This window comes from Mesoplodon bidens (assembly GCF_964165515.1).
Source record: "Mesoplodon bidens genome assembly, chromosome: 20".
Taxonomy (NCBI): domain Eukaryota; kingdom Metazoa; phylum Chordata; class Mammalia; order Artiodactyla; family Ziphiidae; genus Mesoplodon; species Mesoplodon bidens.
In genome coordinates, this window is record NC_138181.1 from 11,030,029 (window position 1) to 11,055,269 (window position 25,241).

The 25,241-nt window shown below is 35.4% G+C and overlaps 1 protein-coding gene across 11 annotated transcripts in view; it reads right to left on the minus strand.

Annotated features, from left to right (window-relative positions):
* Positions 1-1,101: 1,101 nt before the first annotated feature.
* The window catches only part of ADAM18 (ADAM metallopeptidase domain 18), a 131,217-nt gene continuing 107,077 nt past the window's right edge, over positions 1,102-25,241 (minus strand). For 8 of the 11 annotated variants that reach the window (XM_081221043.1, XM_081221051.1, XM_081221045.1 and 5 more), the window contains 5 exons: positions 24,046-24,132; positions 23,178-23,289; positions 7,802-7,964; positions 6,491-6,541; positions 1,102-1,268 (listed from right to left, as the gene is read on the minus strand). In XM_081221043.1, the coding sequence (XP_081077169.1) occupies positions 1,256-1,268; positions 6,491-6,541; positions 7,802-7,964; positions 23,178-23,289; positions 24,046-24,132 (426 nt within the window). In that variant the 3' untranslated portion in view covers positions 1,102-1,255. The remainder of the gene's footprint in view (positions 1,269-6,490; positions 6,542-7,801; positions 7,965-23,177; positions 23,290-24,045; positions 24,133-25,241) is intronic. The other 3 variants (XM_081221049.1, XM_081221048.1, XM_081221044.1) reach the window with 3 other exon arrangements.

Genomic DNA, 25,241 nt, shown 5'->3' on the forward strand with positions numbered 1-25,241 from the left:
AGAGGCCACAACAGTGAGAGGCCCGTGTACCGCAAAACAAACAAACAACACATGACCTACCTCATATAGAGAACAGTATACCCAACTTCTGCAAAATACACATTTTAAATATGTATAAAAGATTTAATGATATATACCACATGCTTAGGTATAAAATAACTCTTAACCAATTTCTCATGACTGAAATATTTCAAATTATGTTCTCTAACGAAAGTTAATTTAAGACAAATATATTATAAAAATATAAAAATCCCCAAATATTTGATATAACACTTTTCTAATTAATCCATGGATCAAAGAGGAAAATTCAATGAAAATTAAAATATTCTTTGGTACATACTATAAAAATACTAAAGAAAAATCCATGACATAGGTAGGTCTTGCTTAGCGGGAATCTAAGCCATCTGAAAACTGTTGACACAAATAATCAATAATGAATCTATAATAAGGAATAGAGGGGGAAAGGGGTGGGGTGGGAGGAATTGGGAGACTGGGACTGACACACATACATTGATACTATGTATAAAATAGACAACTGATGGGATCATACTGTATAGCACAGGGAATTCTACCTAATGCACTGTGGTAATCTAAATGGGAGGGAAGTCCAAAAGGGAGGGGATATCTCTATGTGTATGGCTGATTCATTTTGTTGTGCGGTGGAGGCTAACACAAAATTGTAAAGCAACCATACGCCACTAACAATTAATAAATTAAAAAAAAGGAATCTGAATACACTAAAGCGGGCATACAGCTTTCAAAGAGGAGAAGCAGTAACAAGGGAAACACTGGATTCAACTCCTAGCTGAGTAAATGCCACTGGGACAAGTCACAGGCTAGCTGAAGTTTAGAAGCTCTTCAAGGAAGGAGGAAGGTAAGACTTCTGGGGGTGGGGAGGAGATTCAGGTCAACCTAAAGAGCAGAAAGGAAAAGGGTTGCTCTCTATCCTGGGGTCATAAGGCACAACTGGCAGGCCCTCATGGCTTTATGGGGTGAGGGTATTTGGCTGCTTTTAACTGATTCAGAGTCTTTTCTGGATTCAAGTTAGAGTAGATAGGTTGGAAGTTGGAACTGAAAATACAGAGAAAACACCAGACATAATTCAGGTGATTCAGGTGCAAATGATTTATTATTTCATCATTTAAACCCTCAGCAGTGACAACAGAGGCGAGGGAGAAATATGTTTTTTTCCTTCTTGGTTTAGGCCAGTTTCTGGTGATTTATTTGGTACCATCCTCTCTTCAGGCCAAGATTGTTAGAGACTGTTACTGTGAGGGAAAACAAGACAAAGCACAACACAAAATACCAGTGTTATTTATTTATTTTTGGAGCCCACATATTTCTAACACAAGAATTTATTTAAAAGGCATGGAAAACTGAAGAGAAAGGATGAAGAAAATAAAAATTGATTCCAGAAAAAAACAATCATCTGTTACCTTCAACTGCAAATATTCTTAGTCTTCTACTAGAGTGGCTTCCTAAAATATCCTAAGTGTTTATCTATTTTTGGTAACTAGGTCAATAAAGCAAAGTGCCTTTAAATTTCCATTCTAAGTATATAAACTGACTTTAGAATAAAAAAGAAAAATTGTGATGTTTCTAAGTACAATCACATTTTATAAAAGATAAAACACCAACATATACACACACATGCGTCTGTACATCTATATATATATTGAAATATTTTAAAATGATCATCCTAGGTGCTAAGATTAATGATTTTTTTATTCTTTTGCATATTTTTAAATGAATGTTTATTACTTGTACTGCTATAATAAGAGACAGAATGATTCACCCACTCACAAGCACATGCAATTTACTGAATAAATCAAGAGAAGAGAGTCAAGGTAAGATTTGGGTATCCCAAGCTCTGCGGACTAAAAAGAATCTTATTGTCATTAAAATCTAAAATAATCCATCAGAATTATGAATAATGAAAACAGTTAAGCATAAAATAGAGTCAAAATGTTTGTTGTAAACCTCAGCACAAAACTGAAAACGATAAATGTTTTTGGAACCAAGAAAATAATGTTTAAAAAACAGGGATTTATTAACATTAGGCTAGGTCTAAACTCCCAACTTACATAACAAAAAAATCAGTGGAGAGAGAGAGATGGGAGAAGGTAAACGTATACTAAGCATCCCTCATACTAAAGGAAGTCTCAAAAATGCCTCTTAGCCCTTACTTTTATATTATATATTTTTCTTTCTATGCCATACTCATTTAAGAAACAGCTCATTACTAAGAGACACAGTGGAAAATACAGAAAATTCAATACGATAGTGAAAGAAAGTAAAATTTAAGATATGTTATAACTAGAAAGCACATCACTCAAATGTACAAATGACTAAAAATAACTAACTTATGAAGGTTACAACTTGATACAAATGGATTGGTGGTGATCATTACAATCAGGTAATTTGGCAGTAGATATCAAAAAGCAAGAGTGTAAATATTATATTTATGCATTGATCAATCTCTCTTCTAGGGATTTATCCTGAGGCTATAATTTATATAGCCTTTATAATTTATTAATTATTTAGACTATTATAATTTATATAATAATATAAGGATGTTTATTACAGGGTGTTCATAATACAGAAAAACTGGAAGTAGTTTACATATTCATAATAATGGATTTTTTTAATGTTATTTTTCTTTTTTTTTTTGTGGTACACGGGCCTCTCACTGTTGTGGCCTCTCCCGTTGCGGAGCAAAGGCTCCAGACGCGCAGGCTCCGGATGCACAGGCTCAGCGGCCATGGCTCACGGGCCTAGGCACTCCGCAGCATGTGGGGTCTTCCTGGACCGGGGCACGAACCCGTGTCCCCTGCATTGGCAGGCGGACTCTCAACCACTGCGTCACCAGGGAAGCCCTATTTTTCATTTTTAAGTTGAATACTATTTGTCACAAAATGATGATGTAGGCCTAGATTTTAGGATATAAAAGTTTCCCATAACAGTCTCTAAATAAAAAAAAAGTACAAATAAGTAATTTTATGTTTATTCTTTAGAAAAATTTTTTAAGAATATATACATCTATATTGTTAATGGAACTTTTCTTTGGCTACTGTGATTATGAGAAATTTATCTTTAATTCATATACCTACCAAGGTATTTTAGATATTTTAATAAATACTTGATAATCATTAAAAATCAGAGAGATGCGTTTTGAAAATAAAAAGATCTATATTTTAACTAATTGTTAGTTCTAAAGTTTACCTGGTTATCCCTACTTTCCTTTCATATGAATTTCAGAATCTTTTTCTCAATTTTTCCTACCCTTTTATATAAAAAATATTTAGTGAATTTATGTTAAATATACAGAAGCTTACCTATATATAGATTATTGATATTTGAAAAGAAAAGAATAAGATTTAAAGTTAAAAGTATAAAAAAAGAATTAAGGCCAGCAGATTCAAATTAAATGGAAAAGGAAAAAAATATTTTAGGTAATTAGACTCAAAATTTATGGAAAATCTCCTTTGCAAAATTCTAGGAAATAAAAGTTTAGTTATAATATAAAGTAAATATAAAATGTAAGCATGATAGTTCTAAAAATGAAAATTAAAATTATAAACAATTGAAACCTGATAGCTTTAGAAGATGCTAAACTGCTGAACTGTAATAAAAGTATTAAAGTAATAAAATATATGCTCCTGCCTGCAGTGTGTGAGAGTCCTTGTTGCTTGATATTCTAACCAACACTTGAGGTTGCCTGTTCTTTTAATTTTAGCCACTCTTATAGGTGTGTAGGGGACATTCGTTTTTATTTTAATTTGTCTATTTCTGATGATTAATGATGTTGAGCAATTTTTCATGTTTTGAGCTCCTTTGATATCATCTTTTGTGAAGCGTCTTTTCAAATATTTTGCCTATTAGGCTTTCCCGCGTTTTGTTACTGGTTTACAGGGATTCTGTATATATTCTGAGTATGAGTCCTTTATTGGAAATATGTATTACAGACATCTTCTCCCACATTGTGGCTTCCCTTTTCCCTTTCATAAGGGTGTCTTTTGTGAAGCAAAACTTCCTCAAGGTTTAAAAATTTTATTCTACTGTGCTTAAGAACACTTAAATGAGATCTACTCTCTTAACAAAAATTTAAGCATACAACATTTTTAACAATACGGATAACGTTGTACAGCAGATCTCTAGATTTTGCACAATTGAGACTTCATTCTCATTGATTAGCAACAGCCCACTTTCCTGTCATCCCAGCCTGAGGCAACAACCATCCTCCTCTCAGTTCTACGAGCTTCACTATTTGAGATATCTTAAGTGGACTCATGCAGTTATTTGTCCTTCTGTGACTGGCTTATTTCACTCAGCATAATGTCCTCAAGGTTCATCTATGTTGTCATAGATGCAGGATTTCCTTCTTTTTAATGGCTGAACATTCCATTATATGTATATACCACATTTTCTTTATCCATTCATCCAATGATGGACATTTAGCTTGTATTCACATCTTGACTATTGTAAGTGGTGCTGCAATGAACACGAAAATGCTAATACTGCTTTGAGATCCTGATTTCAATTCTTCCAGAAAAATATCCAGAAGTAGGATTGCTGGGTCATACAGTAGTTTTATTTTTAATTTTTTGAGGAATCTCCAACAGTTTTGCACAGTGGCCACAATATCTTGCATTCCCATCAACATTGTACAATGATTCCAATTTCTCCACATCCTTGCCAACACTTGTTGACTTTTGTGGGTTTTTTAAAATAATAGCCATTCTAACAGGTGATACCTTATATGGTTTTGATTTGAACTTCCCTGATGATTAGTGACCTGAGCTATCTTTTCCTATATCTGTTGGCCCTAAGTATGGTATTTTGAGAGAAGCATCTATTCAAGTCTTTAGCCCATTTTAAAATCAGGTTTTATTATTTCTTTTGTATCGATGGTAGGAGTACCTTATGTGTTTTGGTTATTAACCCTTTTTCTGATACATGGTTTACAATATTTTCTCCCATTCCATAGGTTGCCTTTCACTCTATTAAATGTTTCCCTTGTTGTGTGGAAGGCTTTTTAGTTTGATGGAGTCCCACTTGTCTATTTTTTGCTTTTGTTGCCTATACTTTTGGTATCAACCCAAAAATTCATTGTGAAGACCAATGATATGAAGTTCTCCCCTATGTTTTCTTCTAGGAGTTTTACACTTTGGGGTCACTTTTAATCCACTTTGAGTTGATTTTTGTGTATGATGTAAGGGTTCAATTTCATTCTTTTGCATGTGGCTATCCAGTTTTCCCACCGCCATGTCCCACTGCATATTCTTGGTACCCTTTCAAAGGTCATTTGACCATCTATGTGGGGATTGAATCCTGGGCTCTCTATTCTGTTCCATTGGTCTTTATCTGTCTTTATAACAGTACCATACTGTTTTAATTCCAGTAGATTTTCAATATATTTTAAAATCAAGATGTATGATGCATCCAGCTTTGTTCTTTCTCAAAATGTTTTGGCTATTGAGGGTCCTTTGTGGTTCCACATAAATTTTAAAACTTTTTTTATATCTCTGTGAAAAATGCCATTGGAATTTTGACAGGGGTTTCATTGAATTTGTAGATACCTTTGAGTGGTATGGATATCTTAACAATATTAATTGTTTCAGCCCATGAACACAGGATGTCTTTCCATTTCTTTCACTGCTTTCTTGGCAGGTTGTATGTTTCCAGGAATGTATTCATTTCTTTTTGGTTCTTCAGTTTCTTAGCATACAAATATTCACAGTAATCTTTCATAAACTATAAACTATAAAAAGATTATTTGTATAGTATCATTTGTAATGTCTCCCCTCTTATTTCTGGTTTTATTTATATTAGTCTTCTCTCTTTTTGTGTTAGATGGTCTAGCTAAAGGTTTCTTTCTTTCTTTTTTCAAAAAACATGCTTACTTTTGTTGATGCTTAAAATTGCTTTTTTCTTCTTCATTTTGTTCATATCTCCTCTGACCTTTACTATTTCCTTCCTTTCACTTACTTTGGGCTTAGTTTGTTCTTTTCTTCATTCCTTGATGTGTAAAGTTCGGTTGTTATTTGGTATCTTAAGACAGTAAAATGAATGAAAACTCCAAGGCTCTATCTTATTAGCAATAATTTTTTTCTGAGATAATATTATAACTATAAGCACATCTGACATTTTTATAATATCAATTCTCTTTTTATTGCCAGTAAAATGTCATCAACATATAAGTCCTGTTTACCAAACCTCAAAAAAAAAATAATCCTAAAATTTATGAGGTCATAAATGCTAGTGTGGGTGCACAAAAATCACTCCTTTGGTGTAGGTCAGGGAGGAGAGGTTGAGACATAATGAAATCAAGTTTTATTGTTTAGCATTATAAAATCACCTACAGTGGGAACCACAAAGAATATTATTAACAAATGTTTTGGTTTCAAGCTAACAATTTTTAAGTGCTCCTTCAATAATTATCAAAAGGTATGATGCCGAATGGTTAATCAACCACTCATTCTACACTCACCTTACACTGAGTGACAACTTGCTGTTACTGCTGCTTTCTTCTGACACAGATCTATAACATCAATAAAGTTTATTTTAAATAAGTGGGGGAATTTAAAAATGTTGAACATTTAAGTGACTATTTGAACGAAAAATGTTCTTCAAAGAAACAGAGTGATTCACTACACAAAATGTCTCCTTCCAGCAAAATAAGACAAAACAAATAAAACTGGTACCATCTCAATATTACAACAAATGCCATCAGCCACCTTGCTTTGTTGACAAAATCCTCTCATCCTCATTTTACATTTACTCAATTTTTACAGATAGGCCCCCTGATTCTATGATATCACTAATTCCTCAGGCCAAATTAAACCAAAACCATAAAGTAGCAGTCAAAAATTTCTGTTAATTTTTCCATATATTTCTACAGATTTCTTTCATTCTCTCATAACATACTCAGATCTTCTCTTCATATCACTTCTTGGAAGGTAAAACTAGAGGTAAATACCTCTCTGGAAGAATACAGTAAATTATGACTAAGGGGCTCAATAATGATGTTTAAATAGTTGTGTAACTGATTACAGATAATATGGTGATTTCATTTATTAATTTGGTGTACCCAAAAGTTTATGATACATTGGAAAGCTATTATCTCACATTTTGTAGAGTTATAGAGAATAATTTTAAGAACATAAAGATTAAATCCCTTGCTCAAGATATCATACTTAGTAAGATATGCAAGATTTAGGAGTTGAAACCAGGATTTCTGAGGCTAAATATAATTTTCTCACCACTCCATGATGCTTCCTCCTGTCTCCTAACCTGATTAGTATGAATTACACATGTAATTTCTAGTTGAGAGATGACTGGACAAATCAGCAATAATTAGGAAAATAAATATTATGCAGGCAGGTTCACAGATATTATATCTAGTTGAGTGGGGTGTTCTGATAAAGTTATTTACCACTGGTCTGATGATCTATATCTTAAAATTTTATTTGTTTATTTACTTTTTAAATGCAGTGTTATTTATTCTCATGAGGCTCATGGACACTATGACTATTTAGACAGAACCAGTGGATTAAGAGGCCGAATAAACCTCCACAATACCCTTGGCACCCATATCTCCTCCTCAAGTGATACTGGTGGTAAAATGAATGGTTTTAGTAATGAGTAAAACCAGAGAAAACATGAAAACACCAAGCTAGTTTGAAATGTATCCCTGGGCCATCCTCATATTGTTTTACCTACAGTCTTAGCTTATTCCTGATGAAACTTGACTACTTTTTTCTTGACTTATTTAATTTAATAAGAATAAAAACATACATACCTCTCACTTTCAGGTTCTCCTCTGTAGCATAGCTCCCTTATTTTACTCTGGCTTATTATTATAACAGCAATAGTAATGATGAACACAGGTAGAGAAATGTAGAAAATGAGTTGTAATCTGTGTTTTGGATGACTGAGAGATATCTCCCGCAAAAGCTTTTTACCTAGAATGCAAAGCATCCATTTCAAATTATGTCAGAGATTTTATTAACCAAATCAAAAGGTGGAGGGGTATCATTACCAACAATATTCCTCAAAACTAAAAATTTCATTCACATAGACCGTGAATATAATAAAATCTGAAAACCTAAACTAATATATAAAAGGGGCTGTTACTAGCGCTTTACTGATGTTTTTGAGTTTTCAAACTTCCACCATATGGTGATTTCCTTGACTGAAGGTAATGTTCTTTCATGGACCACATATTTAATGCTTACAAATATTTCTTCAATTCTGTTCTGATACAGGGTTTCCGAGGCTCAAACATGTATATCACAAAGAGTATTGGATTGTACCTGTATGTGAGCATTAAATCTGGGGTATCTGGCATTTAATTTCTCTTACATTACTACAATTTTTTTCCTAAAAATTAAAAATCAGTAGTCTCTAAACTTATTTAAGTTCGTTAATCAAATATGTCAAATATGCAGCAATAGGAAATTGTTAAAATGGCTCTAGAATTATTTTATAGAATGCATGGCTAAGCTTGGCTTTGACCCACTTCTGACTGACTAGTGCTAATATCTACATTTTCCTCATCTGTTCTTGTAGATTCTCAGCTGACATCTGCATTCACCTTTCCGGATTCATAATGCACCGAGTTCTGCTCTCTCCATAACTTGTTGGTATGCTTCCTTTTATTTGATACGAACTGTGACTCTATCGCTTCTTTGCCACACTGGAGGAGCTGAGAGTCAGAAGAGCAATTCCCCAGCTACAGTGTGGATGATCGCTGAGGCGCAAAATCCTCCTCTTACTACTGTCCCAGCACTTCTCCCTTTTCCCCCATGTGTTTGTTTTAAGCAAGTTCAAGGTAGGAGCAACATTTTCTTTTTCAGTCAGCTTTGTGCATGCGCTTGGGGTTCCCAGTATCTTCGAGACAAAGATTACATGATATTTGTAATTAGAAAACAAGTGAATCAGATGAAGAGATCAGCCTCTCTGGCCACATACTGCAGATTGATTCTCAACTATGTGTATAGTCTTCTGGGTAATCAGTGATACCACATGGGTTATTTGAAAATGAATGTAATATATGCCCAGGTGGCCTTGGAAGTCTAAGTAGGAAAAATTGGTCTCGCTTCTTTCGCTTATAGTGTCTAGTTTTAACAAGCACTACTTATTTATACCAGCCAACAAAGAATATTTTCTACTAACTCTCCTCTCAGTTTGGTGACCTTCATTAAGTTAATTACTCGGAATCTCCATTTCCCATTGGTTAAACTAGTCCCCAGTAATCTGCCTCAAGGCTTCTACCTCCTTCTAAAGATGCCTCAGGGAATCATCCAGTCATTTAACTATTATTCATGGTTTTTCACCTCCTTCCTTTTATGACCCCAAAGTGTCTTAGCCTTTATGACTCAAGCGTTTAACTGTCATACCAAACTCCCCAAAACATAGATCTTACCCATACCAAACTTTATGGGTAAATATCAGGTATAGAAATAAAAGATTTTTCCCTGGAGGAGCCAGCATGCAACAGCGGCAGCTCCCAAAGCTTCCCTATCCTCCACCCTGTGCCACATTCAGACTGATTACAGAAAACACAGACGGAGAGCTTTGTGTAAAGCAGACACAAGATTGCTCATAGTCATTTCACTTTTGCACTGTTACACAGTTTACATGATTACCCAGTTTCTCCAGCCAGCTATTCCACCATAAATCAGTAACTCCAGGTTTACTTAGAATAATCTATGTATACGGATGAATATATCCTGCCAAAAACATTTTATAGAGAGGGACTCCTGTTATCTTTCTCTAGCAAACACTGTTCATACATGTAACAGTTAATTTTATGCATCCGTTTGACTGGGCCACGATGACCTCAGATATTTGGTCAAATATTATTCTGGGTGTTTCTATGGGGTGTTTTCAAATGAGATTAACATTCAAATCATTAGACTGAGTAAAGCAGTAGCTTTCTTTAATGTGGGTGGGCCTCATCCTGGAGGCCTTAATAGAACAAAAACACTGACCCTCCAGTGGACATGGGAAGAGTCTTCCTGCCTAAGGTGCCCAAACTGAGACACCAGCTGTTCCTGACCTTCAAGCCTGCCGTCCTTCACACAAACTGCACCATCGGCTCTCCTGGGGCTGCAGGTTACTGACTCACTCTGCACATCTTGGGATTTGTCAGCCTCCATAATCACATGAGCCAATCAATTCCTTCGAAAACATGTCTCTCTCTCTCTCTCTCTGTCTCCATACCATTGATCCTGTTTCTCTGGAGAATTTTGATTTTGGTACCAAGAAGCAGGGTGTTGTTATAACAAATACCTAAATATGTGGAAATGGCTTTGGGACTCGTAAGGGGTAGTGGCTAGAGGAATTTTGACGCACATTTCCGAAAACTCCGAGATTAATCTGAAGACTGTTGGTAGAAACATGGACGGTGAAAGCAACTCTGGTGAGGGCTCAGGGAGAAAAGAGGAGAGCAGAAGAGAAAGCCTACATCTTCTTAGAGAGTACAAAGGTAATCATGAACAGAATGGTGGTAGAAATAGTTACATGAAAGTTGTTTCTGGTGAGATTTTAGACAGAAAGGAAAATGATTAAGAAAAGGCAACTACTGCTGTAAAGTGGCAAAAAACTTGGCTAAATTGTAACCTCGTGTTTTATGGAAGATAGAACTTGTGAGCCATGAAACTGGATAATTAGCTGAGAAGATTTCTAAGTGAAATGTTGAAGATGTAGTCTGGGTACTCCTGACTGCTTACAGTAATATGTGAGAGGAGGAGATAAATGGAAGAAGTAAGCGTTACACACGGAGGTACCAGAACTTAAAGATTTGGAGAATTCTCAGTATATCCATATTGCAAAAAATGGGAAAACATGTTTTAGAGAGAACATAGCAAAAGTGTGGATGGAAAAATCATCTGATAAAGAGACTGTGCATGTGATCCACCTCAGGAAAAGTCAGGAATAAGGATGAGATTACACCAGCAGAAACATTGCCAGGCTGGACCAAAGGGAACAGCATGGGGCAATAGAGCTATGTGGCTGCCAATATACTTTATCCTTCAAGAAAAGAGAAGGACGCGAAGGTGATTCAGAGATCATCAAGGCTTCCTCCCCCATCACAGGTCCAGGAGCTGTCCCCTCCTTGGTTTTGACCAGCCAAGCTCCCCCACCCAGTGGTTGAGAGGGGCAGGGCCACTCCAAAGAGCATATGGATGGGGCCTCTATCCAGAGCTGAAGGAGTGGGGTTGACTCTACTTCAGGCTCTGGGGTTATGCTGCTACCCCAATGGGCCTGGAGGGCAGAACATCAACCCTAAGAGGATTATCTTCCAACCTTAAAATCGAATTGAATTTGCCTTGCTAGGTTTTATTTGTATTTACTGGGATCTGTCACCCCTTTCTTCTTTCCAATTTCTCCCTGTAGGAACAAGAATGTCTATCCTATGCCTGTCTCACCTTTGTTTTTTGGAAGCACATAACTTGTCTGATTTCACACGTTCATAAATGGAGAAGAATTTTGCCTCCAGATGAATCATACCTCAAGTCTCACACATTCCTGATTTAGATGATATTTAGAAGAGACGTTGTATTTGGAATTTATACTGAAACGGGTTAAGACTTTTGGAGCTACTGAGATGGGGTGGACGTATTCTGCATAAAAGGAGGACATGAATTTGGGGAGCCATACGATGGAATGTTATGGACTGAATAGTGTTCCCCCAAATTCATATGCTGAATTGAATCCCTAAACCCCAGTGTGATGGTATGTGGAGATGAGGCCTTTGGGAGGTAATTAGGGTTGAGATCATAAGGGTGGGGTCCTAATCTGATGGAACTGATGTTCTTATAAGAGGAGGAGGAGACACCAGAGAGCTTTCTCTCTCCACACACACAGAGGACTCAGCAAGAAGGCAGCCATATGCAAGCCAGGAAGAGAGCTCTCACCAGAAACCAAATTTGCCAGCACCTCGATCATGGGTTCCCAGCCTCCACAGCTGTGAGAGAATAAATTTCTATTGTTTAAGATACCCAGTCTGTGGCATTTTGTTATGGCAACCAAGCAGACTAATAGTGTATTTTCATGAAAGAATGGATGAGGTCATTTATTCCCTAGGCCATCCACTGAAGGAAGGACTAGCTGTGGAACACCAAACAAACGAGTGATTACCAGCGGAGAGTGGGAAGAGGGGAGGGGAAAGGGATTAAAAGGCATAAACTTCTATGTAGAGAATAAGCTACAAGGTTATATTTGTGCAGCACAGGGAATAGAGCCAATATCCTAATAACATTAAATGGACTATAATCTATAAAAACTTTGAATCACTATGCTGTAAACGTGAAACTAATACATTGTAAATTGACTACTTAAAAAAAAACCTTCCTTCCTAGAGATATTCATTACCTAATAGTCTAGAGAACTTCAGGTTAGAAGATGGTTTAGTATTAGAAAATCTTCAAAGGCAATATAAGACACAATATAATCAGTTCAATAGATGCCTTCCACATATCTAATAAAGCCCAAAATACATTCCTGATTTTAAATAAAATTGGGAGAGATTAATATTTTCTCAACAAGATGAATATTGAATCAAAAGGAGCAGCCTTTTCATGAGACAATATTAGAGGTATTCCTAAGAAGTAATGATAGCCTCTTTCATGATGATTTCCTGTTATTCTAAATGGATTACCCAATACAATTATGAAATGAGAGAGAGAGAGAGAGAAGGTGAAATTAACTGAAGAAGAGGAAAGAAAGGAAAATTATTATTAAAAAGGTGTGGCAAAATTATTATTAATTTCAGTTCATATCATTTAAAAAATATAAACCCCCTAAAAAAATCAACTAAAAGCCTTTTGAAAATGATGACAGTCCATTGATAAAATGTACGCACAAAAATCAGGTTTCCTATAATTAAAAGTAGCAATTTAAAATACAACAGATCTTCTGATATCAATGTTCAACAAAATGATGATATTCTTAAAAATTAAACTGGTAACTTTTGATCTATAGATCCTGCTATACCCATAGAGATCAAAACCACAATGAGTTATCACTTTACACTCATTAGGTTGGTTACTATAAAAAGAAGAGTTGGTGAGGACATGGAGAAATTGGAAAACTCGTTGATGAGAATGTAAAATGATTCAGCCTCTATGAAAAAGAGTTTTGTGGTTCCTCAGAAAGTTAAATATAGAATTACTATATTATCCAGCAATTCCACATTTAGGTATATACTCAAAGTATTGAAAGCATGGACTCAAACAGATATTTGTACACCCACATTCACAGCATCATTATCCACAATAGTCAAAAGGTGGAAGTAAGCCAAGTATCCATCAACAGATCAATGGATAAAGCAAATGTGATATATACATGCAACCGAATATTACATGGCCTTAAAATAGAACGAAATTTTGACATGCTACAACATGGGAGAACTTTGAAGACATTATGTTAAATGAAATAAACCATAAATAAAAGGACAAATAATGTATAATTCCACTTCTATAAGGTATGTGAAAGTGGTCAAATTCATAGAAACAGAAATTAGAATGGTGGCCTCCATGGGTTGAGGAAGAGAGGAATGGGGAGTTATCATTTAATGAATATAGAGTTCCAGTTCTGCAAGACGAAAGAGTTCTGGAGATGGATGGTGGGTTTACAACAGTGTACACCAATATATTTAATGCCACTGATTCATACATTTAATAATGGTTAAAATGGTAAATTTTATGTTATGCATATTTAACAATTAAACATATACATATAAAAATGTATGTGTGTTAGGTCAAAAATATCACTAGAAGTGATTGTCAAGGGTAATGAAAGAAAAATATGCAGAATAATTATAAATTTCCTACAACCATAAGATAAATGGGAAGCCTCATGAAATTAAAGAAATGCGAATGGAATTTTTTTTACTATTGGCTTGTCATAGATTTAAAAGGTTGATAATAACACCTGAAAATCAATAATAATATATAATATTAGTAGTGGTTAACTTCTGGGGTTAAGATTATATAAAATTATTAAAAGAAAAATTATAATATAAGATTAAGTAAACTTGATGTATAAATTTTATATACCAAGTAGACAAGTTAACAAAAATATATGAGGATTTAGATTCTAGAATATGCAAACAAGTAAGTCATACACACAATCACATATATATTTAATTATATTTAATTATGTACATATGTTATATCTTTGCATGTAATGCTGTAAAAACAGATTATACATTCTTTGAAAATATCCATGAAATATTAATAAAAGACAATAAGGTACTGGTTACAAATAAGGCCAGGATAAATTCCATAATTTGAGGTTTCCCCAGGCCATATTCTGTTAACATAAGTCAGTGATATTCAAAATAAATAAAATGAGGATATAAAGCAAACTTGGATTCCTTGGGATCACCATGCCTCTCAAACTCTTTATGCCCCCAAATGCATTCAGCATCACAAGGGCTTCTCCCACATTGAGTCCAGGCCCATCAGCAGCCCAGGGCTTCCTTGACTGGGTACAGGGCCGCAAGGAGATAATTTGGGCACAGAACAGGCAGTCAGCTGGCATACCAGCCCAGGGCTTTCGGGGTAGACCTACAGGTCCCAGAATAGAGGGGATGAATACAGCCTACGGCAGCTGACTAAAAGAAACTAGTTGTATTGGAAGGTTTCCTCTGAGCCCAGGCTCAGGTGCAACCACAGTACTGCCATTTGGACCTAAAGTGGCTTAGGGTAACTAACCATGATTGTTGGCCTGGCACTGTTCCAAGTGTTGTAAGGAAAGCCTTATATACCAGGGTATCCATTAACAGGCTGGGTAATTTTCTGATTTTTAGAAACTGGCTTGGAAGTTTGGAAGGAAAAAACAAAATTCATACAGAAGCTTAAAAAAAATACCCAGGAACTAAAAGCAACATTGTTTTGGTGTCAAGTGAATATAGCATAGATTATCTGCAATTGCTGTTGCTGTTTTTAACTCTGACTACTGATGTTCACTCTGAGTGATGTGACTTAAGTGTGCAACCTAAGGGTACTGAAATCATTAATGTGAACAGTACATCTTTGACTTAGTCTGTGGATTAACTGTTGTGCTTTGTGTCAAGATAGCACTAATTTTTCATATTGTCAATACTGTGATCTTTTCTAAGAGCTCAGATAATGAAAATCAGAATGATGACAATACTAACACCAGCATGACCCAGACATCACTGAACAAGAAGGCTAAACGACTGTTCCTAGTGACAGATGGAAGAACATATACAACTAGATTAGATACGTAAGTAACCAAACATAGCGTATTGTACAACATGCCAAAAATAATTTGGACCTAGAAATAAACCATGCATATATGGTCAATTAACATATAACAAAGGAGCCAAAAATATACAATCTAGAAAGGATAGTCTCTTCAATAAATTGTGTTGGGAAAACTGAACAGCTACATGTAAAAGAGTGAAACTGGACCACTGTCTTACACAATACATAAAAATTAACTCAAAATGGATTAAAGAGTTGAATGTAAAACCTAAAACCATAAAACTCCTAGAAGAAAATATAGGCAGTAAACTCCTTGACTTTAATCTTGGTGATGATTTTTTGAATCTGACACCAAAAGCAAAGGCAACTAAAGCAAAAATCAACAAGCAGCAAAACATCAAATGTAAAAGCTATTTCACAGCAAAGGAAACTATCAACAAAATGAAAGGACAACCTAGTGAATGGGAAAATATATTTGCAAATCATACATCTGATAAAGGGTTAATATCCAAAATATACAAAGATGTCATACAATTTAAGAGCAAAACAAAAAAAAAGTCCAATTAAAAAATGGGCAGGGCCTCCCTGGTGGCGCAGTGGTTGAGAGTCCGCCTGCCGATGCAGGGGATACGGGTTCGTGCCCCGGTCCGGGAGGATCCCATATGCCGCGGAGCGGCTGGGCCCGTGGGCCATGGCCGCTGGGCCTGTGCGTCCGGAGCCTGTGCTCCGCAGCGGGAGAGGCCACAACAGTGAGAGGCCCGCATACCGCAAAAAAAAAAAAAAAAAAAAAAAATGGGCAGAAGATTTGAATAGACATTTTTCCAAAGAAGACATCCAAATAGCCAACAGGTATATGATAAGATGCTCAACGTCAAAAATCATTGGGAAAATTCAAATCAAAACCACAATGAGATATTACCTCACACCCGTCAGAATGGCTATTCTCAAAAAGATAAGAAATAACAAGTGTTGGTGAGGATGTAGAGAAAAGGGAACCCTCATGCACTGTTGGTTGGAATGTAAATCGGGTTAGCCACTATGGAATACAGCATGCATGTTCCTCAAAAAATTTAAGAATATAACTACCATATGACCCAGCAATTCGACTTCTGGGTATATACCCAAAGGAAATGAAAACACTAACTTAAAAAGACACATATACCTCCATAGTCATTGCAGCAGTATTTACAGCAGCCAAGACATGGAAACAATCATCTATCATCCTGACCAAAAAATGTGATACATGTGTGTGTATATATATATATATATATATATATATATATATATATATATATATATATATATATATATATATATATATATATATATATATATATATATAATGAAATATTATAAAAAGAATAAAATCTTGCCATTTGCAAGAACATGGATGAGCCTCGAGGGCATTATGCTAAATGAAATAAGTCAGACAGAGTAAGACAAATACCATATGATCTTACTTACATGTAGAATCTAAAAAACAAAACAAAACAAAAAACAAGCTCATAGATACAGAGAACAGATTGGTGGTTGCCACACATTGGGGTGGGGGATGAGCAAATTGGGTGAAGGGGGTCAAAAGGTCCAAACTTCCACTTACAAAATAAATACATCATGAGGATTTAAGGTACATCATGGTGACTGTAGTAAATAATACAGTATTTTACAGTTTTTTTCTTATAGTTGATTTCTAATCTCATAGCACTGTGGTCAAAAAAGATGCTTGATATGATTTAAATTTTCTTAGATTTACTGAGGCTGCTTTGTGGCCCAAGATGTGAGCTATCCTGGGAATGCTCAGTGTGCACATGAAAACAATATGTATTCTGCTGTTTTCAAATAGAATGATATATAGATATCAATTAAGTCCACAGGATCTAGTGTGTCATTTAAGGCCTGTATTTCCTTATTGATTTTCTCTCTGGATGATCTGTCCATTGGTGTAAGTGGTGTGTTAATGTCCCCCACTATTATTGTGTTACTATCAATTTTTCCTCTTATATCTGTTAACATTTGTCTTATATATTGAGATGTTCCTGTGTTGGGTGCATATATATTTACAATTGTTATATCTTCTTAGATTTATCCCTTGATCATTATGTACTGCCCTTCTTTGTCTCTTGTAACAGTCTTTATTATAAAGTCTATTTTGTCTGATGAGTATTGCTACTCCAGCTTTCTTTTGATTTCCATTTTCATGGAATAACTTTTTCCATCTGCTCACTTTCATCTGTATGTGTCTTTAGATCTGAAGTGGGTCTCTTGTAGACAGCATATATATAGGTCTTGTTTTTCTATCCATTCAGCCAGTCTATGTCTTTTGGTTGGAGGATTTAATCCATTTACATTTAAGGTAATTATCAATATATATGTTTTTATTGCCATTTTTTTAATTGTTTTTTTTTGGTCTTTTTCTTCCCTTCCTCTTTTGTTCTCTTGTGATTTGATAACTAACTTTACTGTTGTGTTTGGATTCCTTATTCTTTTTGTGCGTGTATCTACTGTAGATCTTCAGTTTAGGGTTACCACGAGGTTTTGATATAGCAGTCTATATTTAAACAAGATTGTTTGAAGTTGCCAGTCTTTTAATTTCAAATGCATTCCCAATATCCTGCATTTGTACTATCTTCTCACAATTGCCGGTTTTGATATATTTGTGTGCAGATTATTTCCTACCTTTACTATATATTTGCCTTTACTGGTGAGCTTTTCCATTCATATATTCCTTGTTTCTTGTTGTGGTCTTTTCTTTTCTGCCTAGAAAATTCCTTTAGCATTTATTACAAAGCTGGTCTGGTAGTGCTGAATTCTCTTAGCTTTTGCTTGTCTGTAAAGCTTTTGATTTCTCTGTCAAATCTGAATGAGAGCCCTTCTGGGTAGAGTATTCTTGGTTGCAGGTTCTTCCCTTTCACCACTTTAAATATATCATGCCACTCCTTTCTGGCCTGTAGAGTTTCTGCTGAAAAATCAGCTGATAACCTTATGCAAATTCCCTTACATTTTATTTGTTGCTTTTCCCTTGTTGCTTTTTATATTTCCTCTTTTATTTTTGTCAATTTGACTACTATGTGTCTCAGTATGTTCCTCCTTGGGTTCATCCTGCCTGAGAGTCTGCGCTTCCTGATTTGGGTGACTGTTTCCTTTCCCACGTTAGGGAATTTTTCAGCTATTATATCCTCAAATATTTTCTCAGGTCCTTTCTCTCTCTTCTCCTCTGGGACTGCTATAATGAGATGCATTTAATGTTGTCCCAGAGGTCTCTTAGACTCTCATTTCTTTTCATTCTTTTTTCTTTATTCTGTTCCCTGGCAGTGATTTCTACCATTCTGTCTTCCAGGTAACTTAGCCATTCTTCTGCCCCATTTATTCTGCTATTGATTCCTTCTAGTGTATTTTTCATTACAGTTATTTTACTGTTCATCTCTGTCAGTTTGTTCTTTAGATTTTCTAGCTCATTGTTAACCATTTCTTGTCTCTTCCCAGTCTGTGCCTCCATTCTTTTTCCAAGATTTTAGATATTTACTGTCATTACTCTGAATTCTTTTTTGGGTAGACTGCCTAGCTCCACTTCACTTAGTTGTTCTTCTGGGGTTTTATCTTGTTCCTTGCTCTGGGATATATTCCTCTGCCATCTCATTTTGTCTAACTTTCTGTGATTGTGGTTTCCGTTCCACAGGCTGCAGGGTTGTCATTCTTCTTGCTTCTGCTGTCTGCCCCCTGGTGGATGAGGCTGGTCTAAGGGACTTGTGCCAGCTTCCTGATGGGAGGGCCTGGTTCCTGCCCACTGGTGAGTGGAACTGGGTCTTGTCCCTATGGCGGGCAGGGCCATGTCAAGGGGTGTGTTTAGTGGGAAGCTGTGGGCTCAGGAAGACTTTAGGCAATCTGTTCACTGATAGGTGGGGTTATGTTCCCATCCTGCTTGTTGTTTGGCATGAGGCATCCCAGCACTGGAGCCTATAGGTAGTTAGGTGGGGCTAGGTCTTGGTGAGAAAATGGCAGCCTCCAGCAGAGCTCATGCCAATAAGTATGCCCCAGAACTACTGCCACCAGTGTCTTTGTCCCTGCAGTGGGCCACAGCCACCCCCAGCCTGCACAGGAGACCCTCCAATACCAGCAGGTAGGTCTGGTCCAGGCTCTTATGAGGTCACTGCTTTTTCCCTGGGACCTGGTGCACACAAGACCTTGTGTATGCCCTCCAAGAGTGGAGGTTCTGTTTCCCCAAGTCCTGTGGAATTACTATGATCAAACCCCGCTGACCTTCAAAGGCAGATGCTCAGGGGGCTCCTCCTACCAATGACAGACCCCTAGGCTGGGGAGCCTGACATGGGGCTCATAACTTTCACGCTTTGGGAGAACCTCTGCGATATAATTATTTTCCAGTTTGTGGGTTGCCCACTCAATGGGTATGGGATTTGATTTTATCACTACTGTGCCCCTCCTACCATCTTGTTGTGGCTTTTTCTTTATATTTGGATGTAGGGTTACTTTTTTGGTAGGTTCCAGTATTTTTCTGTTGATGGTTGTTCAGCAGTTAGTTGTGATTTTGGTGTTTTTGTGAGAGAGGGTGAGCTAACTAACATCTTTCTACCCAGCCATCTCGTCTCTGCCTCCTTTTTTTTCCCTTTGTGCTTAGTCTTGTTTCACTCCCTCATAAGGTGCCGAGTGCAGAGGCTTTGCACCCAGCACTTCAAACCAGAGTGCCCAGTGTGAAACGGCTGTGCCGACATCTCCGCTCAGTGTGCAGAAGCATTCAATAATACAGTGTTGCTTATTTAAAAGTTGCTAAGAGATTAGAATTTAAAAGTTCTCAACACAAGAAAAAAAATTTTGTAACTATGCATGGTGACAGCTGTTACCTAGACTTATTATAGTGATTATTTTCCAAGGTATACAATAACAAATCATTATGTTGAACACCTGAAACTAATGTAATGTTATACATCAGTTCTATCTCAATTAAAAATATTTGGATTTGGGTATGGTGGAGAAGGAGTTGTGAAAGCAACATATGGAGATGGAATCTCAAATGTCTGCAGTGAGACAAGAAAGTATTTCTAAGTCAGTCATATTTTTCTGTTTCCTAATGAAAAAAAACAAATTGTCTTCCCAAAAGATAGCAATGTTCAAATAAAAATAGCTACCACTGAATTAGTTTGGGTACACCACAAGAACAAAAATATTTTCTCTATTCATTCAGTTTCTTGATTGCTCTACAAAACTGAGTGAAATTACATTTCTAGATTCATAAATTGCAACTAAAATGCCCAATGGGAGAAAAAAGAGTTATTTTGATAACATCTGTTGACTCCTCACAGTGAAGTAATGATTCTGTCACATTTTACCAAGTGAATGTGGCAGCAAAATATTGTCCTCAGCTCTTAGGTAATTTGGTTTCCAGAACAGAGTTTCAAATAGGCTTCTGAATTTCTATGAAAATTTTAATAAAACCATATAAAACAAAAAGATTTTTGCTATCTTGCTCAAATACAAACTAGACTTTGCTCATCTATATGTGTAGTTAGCAGACAGGGCAAATGTAAATTTTTGCAAGTTCCATTCAGTCTATAAATTTCTTTTTTTTTTTTTTTTATAAATTTCTTAATGAAGAAAATAAAAAGATCTCACTTGCCAAATGTCCTGTACACCTGGTACACAACACCAAAATGGGTGTGATTTGTTTTCCTGTGATATAAAGGCTTTCATAATGAAAGGTTCAGTCAGTTTCAGTTTCCTCAAAACGCATAAGCACTTACCAAGAATTTTTTTTTTAACTTCACAAAATGGAAAGAAATTGCTTCCTTAAACAAGTGTAGAAGATGGCTGTACTCCTCACTGACCATAAAAGATATGTTAAAATATTTAAGATGTAAAATCTTATTTTTAAAAGTTTGGACAAGAAGAATGTACTTCTCTAATTTTGAAATTCATGGAGGATGAGAATAGGAAAAAAAGTGTGTAGTGAAGCAGAAACTTATGTGCTATTTCTCCAAAACAATCTGATGATCTGTGATGGGGCCATCAGGATTATAGAAAAGGATGCACTGACTGCACCTGGGTAGTTCTATGATTTGCACAGGTTGTGACAACAACTCATACAATGAAAAAATGACTCATATTTTTGGAAATAAGACTGCTTCAGAACTCAAAAAAATGTAACCAGAGATGGGTTAAGCAAGTTCAGAAGGACCCTCTCAGTTCCTTTATTAAAACTGTAATTTATGTGGAATTCAACTTAGATTTCACTAATTAAGATTACTTCTATGCTTTAAAGCATGCTCCCTGAGAAAGAGAGATTTAACACATGACATCCAATGTGCTTTGGAGTGTATAAAAATGATGGGCCTTATAGACGTGGACAGCCTGTAAGATGAATTTAAATATGCAAAGGAGCTGATTGACAGAGAGGTGGCCTACTAGAATAAGCCTGTAGAAAAAAAGAGAATGATTTTTGAAGAGCTGCAAAATAATATTTCCAAGCCTGAAAACCTGCTGTATCTAGTAAGTAAGACCCAAGTATCCCATGCTCAAATGCTTTTGTCAAGATACTTAGCTTAATGCCACCACGATGGACTGACACCAGAATTCAGTAAATGTGGGTTTGTTAAAACAAGAGCTTCAAGTCAAAATGAATTTTACATTTGATTCTATTCCATTTTGCTACTACTTAAAAGAAGAATGTCTTACAGGCTGCAAGAGCAGTTCAGAAAAGTATAACTGGAAAATGAAACCAAAAATCAAAAATATGTCTGACTGTATTACGGCACAGAAGGAAGCATGTCAATGCTATTTTCATTAAATATGAGCATATCTTTAATCATTCCTATCATATTTATATTCTTTCTCCTTTCTAAAAGTCCTGTGTTTATGTATCTTAAGAATAAACAATAAGATAGCCGTGTAAAATTTAAATATCTAGTAAAGAATTTTTTAAAAGAGGTAAAATAAATTGCTGTATCAGAGGTTACATTATAAAATATTCTCATTATAAAGTATTGCTGTTTTTACTCACGTTTTATTTTTTAATTGGTTGTTCTATAAACTACTAATGTTCAGCACTATTTACTAATTCTATTGCTATTTCACTTAAATAATAGCAATTTATGTAACAAAAGTACACAGTACAGAATAATATACAATTTCAAATAAATGCCTATTCTTTCAACATATTTATGTGAAAATAATAATATACGTGTAGTTGTATATTATATGTTAAATGATTATGTTTATTTTTTGGTCTGATACACAGTCTGATACAGCTGTGTTTTAGCTGTCTAAAAAGTTACTCACCCTAGGTATGCCCCCCCCCAATAGTCAAGCTACACATAAGTCTGCCCAGGAGTTCATCATTTAATTGCCCCAAAAGAAGAAGGGTTTGTAAAGGTAGACAGACCTCCTCTTCTCCCAGGTTAGTTTAGGTGGGTTCCAATAACCTTCTGGAACCAGGGACTATCCCCCACCTGTTCCCAGTCTCATCCAGGCCTGCTTGATCTCAAAATACTACTCAGGAACCCTAGAGGGGATATCCTAAAGGGAAATTTCTAAAGATTAGATTGTAGCCCCTAAAATGCAGGAGAAAGGAGTAGCCTTGAAAGATTCTGGTGGCATTAATATTACAATGACTACTAACATCATTTAAAACTAGGAATATATGAGACAATACAAAGTGAATAATCTAAATTAACCAATCAAATTATATGCACTGGAATTTCTACTTTAAAATTTCCTACCACTAGTTACACTTTTTCTTAGACAATGTCAGTGTTGATATAGAAAGAAGAGTTCAAACTTAACTGTCTTAGAGTCTTTTAAATATTACAAGTAAAGTAAAACCGTAATTGTTGACATTAGTTGCTTTGCAATGTGACTTAGAACCTACAACCGTAATTTATTGTCTTACATATTGTCTTTGATTAATAAAGTTTTAAAGACACTAACCAACTTTGCCCCTGTGTCCATCATCAACACTTCCAAAATCTCCTGCCATCGGCTTGCAATGAGGAGGAGCAAACCCCATTTTACAATGGCAATTGTTAAAATTGTTGCAGACCTAGAATAATCAGAAAATAGAACAATTTTTATGTACAAAGATGGTTTTCAATAGAGACCAATTAATATTCTACACGTATTCAACAGAGAATTTATTCCAGAGAATTTATCCATTCCAGAGAATTTACCTTAAATAGACAAATTCAACAAATTTTCTCTTGACATTTCCCATACTGTAGAAAGTATATCTGGCTTCTGTTGCCAAATCAATTTTTTGCCAAATAAATTCTTTTCCCAAATAAATTCTCTCAACTCTCCCCACAGCCAGACCAAAATATTGTCAATCACCAGTAACATGCCTCTAATTATCATTTACTTCCTAGCTTCACAGAACAGCCCAGACACTAAATTAATGAGCAAGACCAGCAAGAAAATCCTAATGACCTTTATTTACCATTTCCTGCCTTCTCTCTGTAAAAATAAGATCATTTTGGTTAGATGGTAACACATAGTGCTTATAGCACATCCAGCCCACATATTTACCAAACATCTTATAGATGTTTGGTAAATCTATAAGGTAAATAGATTTGGTAAATATAGAATCATCTTAAATGTTTCTACTTTATCTTCTCTAATAAACAGTTTGGCAAGATTTCTCAAGAAGATAAGATTGAAGCTATAAGTTACAAACTGTTAAATGACACCAAGCAGCATGAAAGTGATCAAAAACATTATTCAAATGATTTCTTTAAATCTCCAAACTGTTTATTGAATTGTTCAAAGCATGTTGCTTAAAATGAAAACTGAAATTACTTACTCCACTTGAATTACAATCTCTGGTAGAATTGCAACTCTGAAAATTGACATGGTATTTAAGTTCTACACAGTTAAATCTCAGACAATACTGAAACAAAGCAAAAGAAGTAAAAAACAAGTTCAGTCAAACCATCAGATTGTGTGCATAGATAATACATAAGAAAAAATTCAAGAAAATTCAAGAATTTGTATTACCAAGAATTGGCATAAAAATCCAAAACATAAAGTAATAATTGTGACTGCATTGAAATAAATGTGAAATAAGCTATATGCTTTCAGATTGTAAAGATATAGTCTTATATAAGAAGTTGAAACTTTTATTTTCTTACTATCTAGCACCAGAAGTCCTCTTAGAAAGAGAAATATCTGGAAAAATAATTTGATTAGTCCCTTCAGTTCAATAATTATCTGAGAAGCATTTAAAAAATACCCAGGCCTGGGTACCTCCTGAGACCATTATATTAAAATCTCTGGGTCCAGGGTCCAGGCGATTATCATGTGCAGTCAGGGTTAAGAAGCATCGAGTGGGAGGCTGAGGTATTGAAATCATTGGTATGAGGAGCAAAGGAAGGTAAGTTACTATTTCATATGGGGGAAAAAATGAGGAGAAAGCAAGGATAACAGGTAGTTATATGAGGTAATAGGATAATGAGAGACTCCCATGGGTGAGATGGCTAAAAGGCCTTCTAAGAAAAGGAATGTTTAATGTGTGAATTACATTGTCCTAATTTATGGCATTAAATTGTGTGACCTTTCCCAATTATATAAAATTTTTCAGTAAAGTCAATACTTTATGAAAGAGTTTTGTTCTTCGGTGAGTTGTGTCTTTGGATCATAATAACAGGGTATGCAGAAAGAAGAGGATCAGAATTCTGAAACAGAGATTTGAGCCAATATCATTTACATTTCAAGGGGAGAGAGATCTCAGGTCTTATTTGTATCTATATGTTTCCAAATGAGCAAGATGTGACAGATACTTGGATTATTTTCTTGCGCTATTATCAAAGAGCATTATATAAAAATAAATTTGAATTTAGCAAGCAAACCTTGAGACTTTCTCTCAAAAGAAATGTAAACTTATTTAATTTTCCAGAGTAGCTCTTGGAATTAATAATTTCTAGGATTAATTAGAACATTAAATGGTTGTTAGATATATTGTTTGTTTATAGGATATTAGAACATTCTAAAATTATAGTA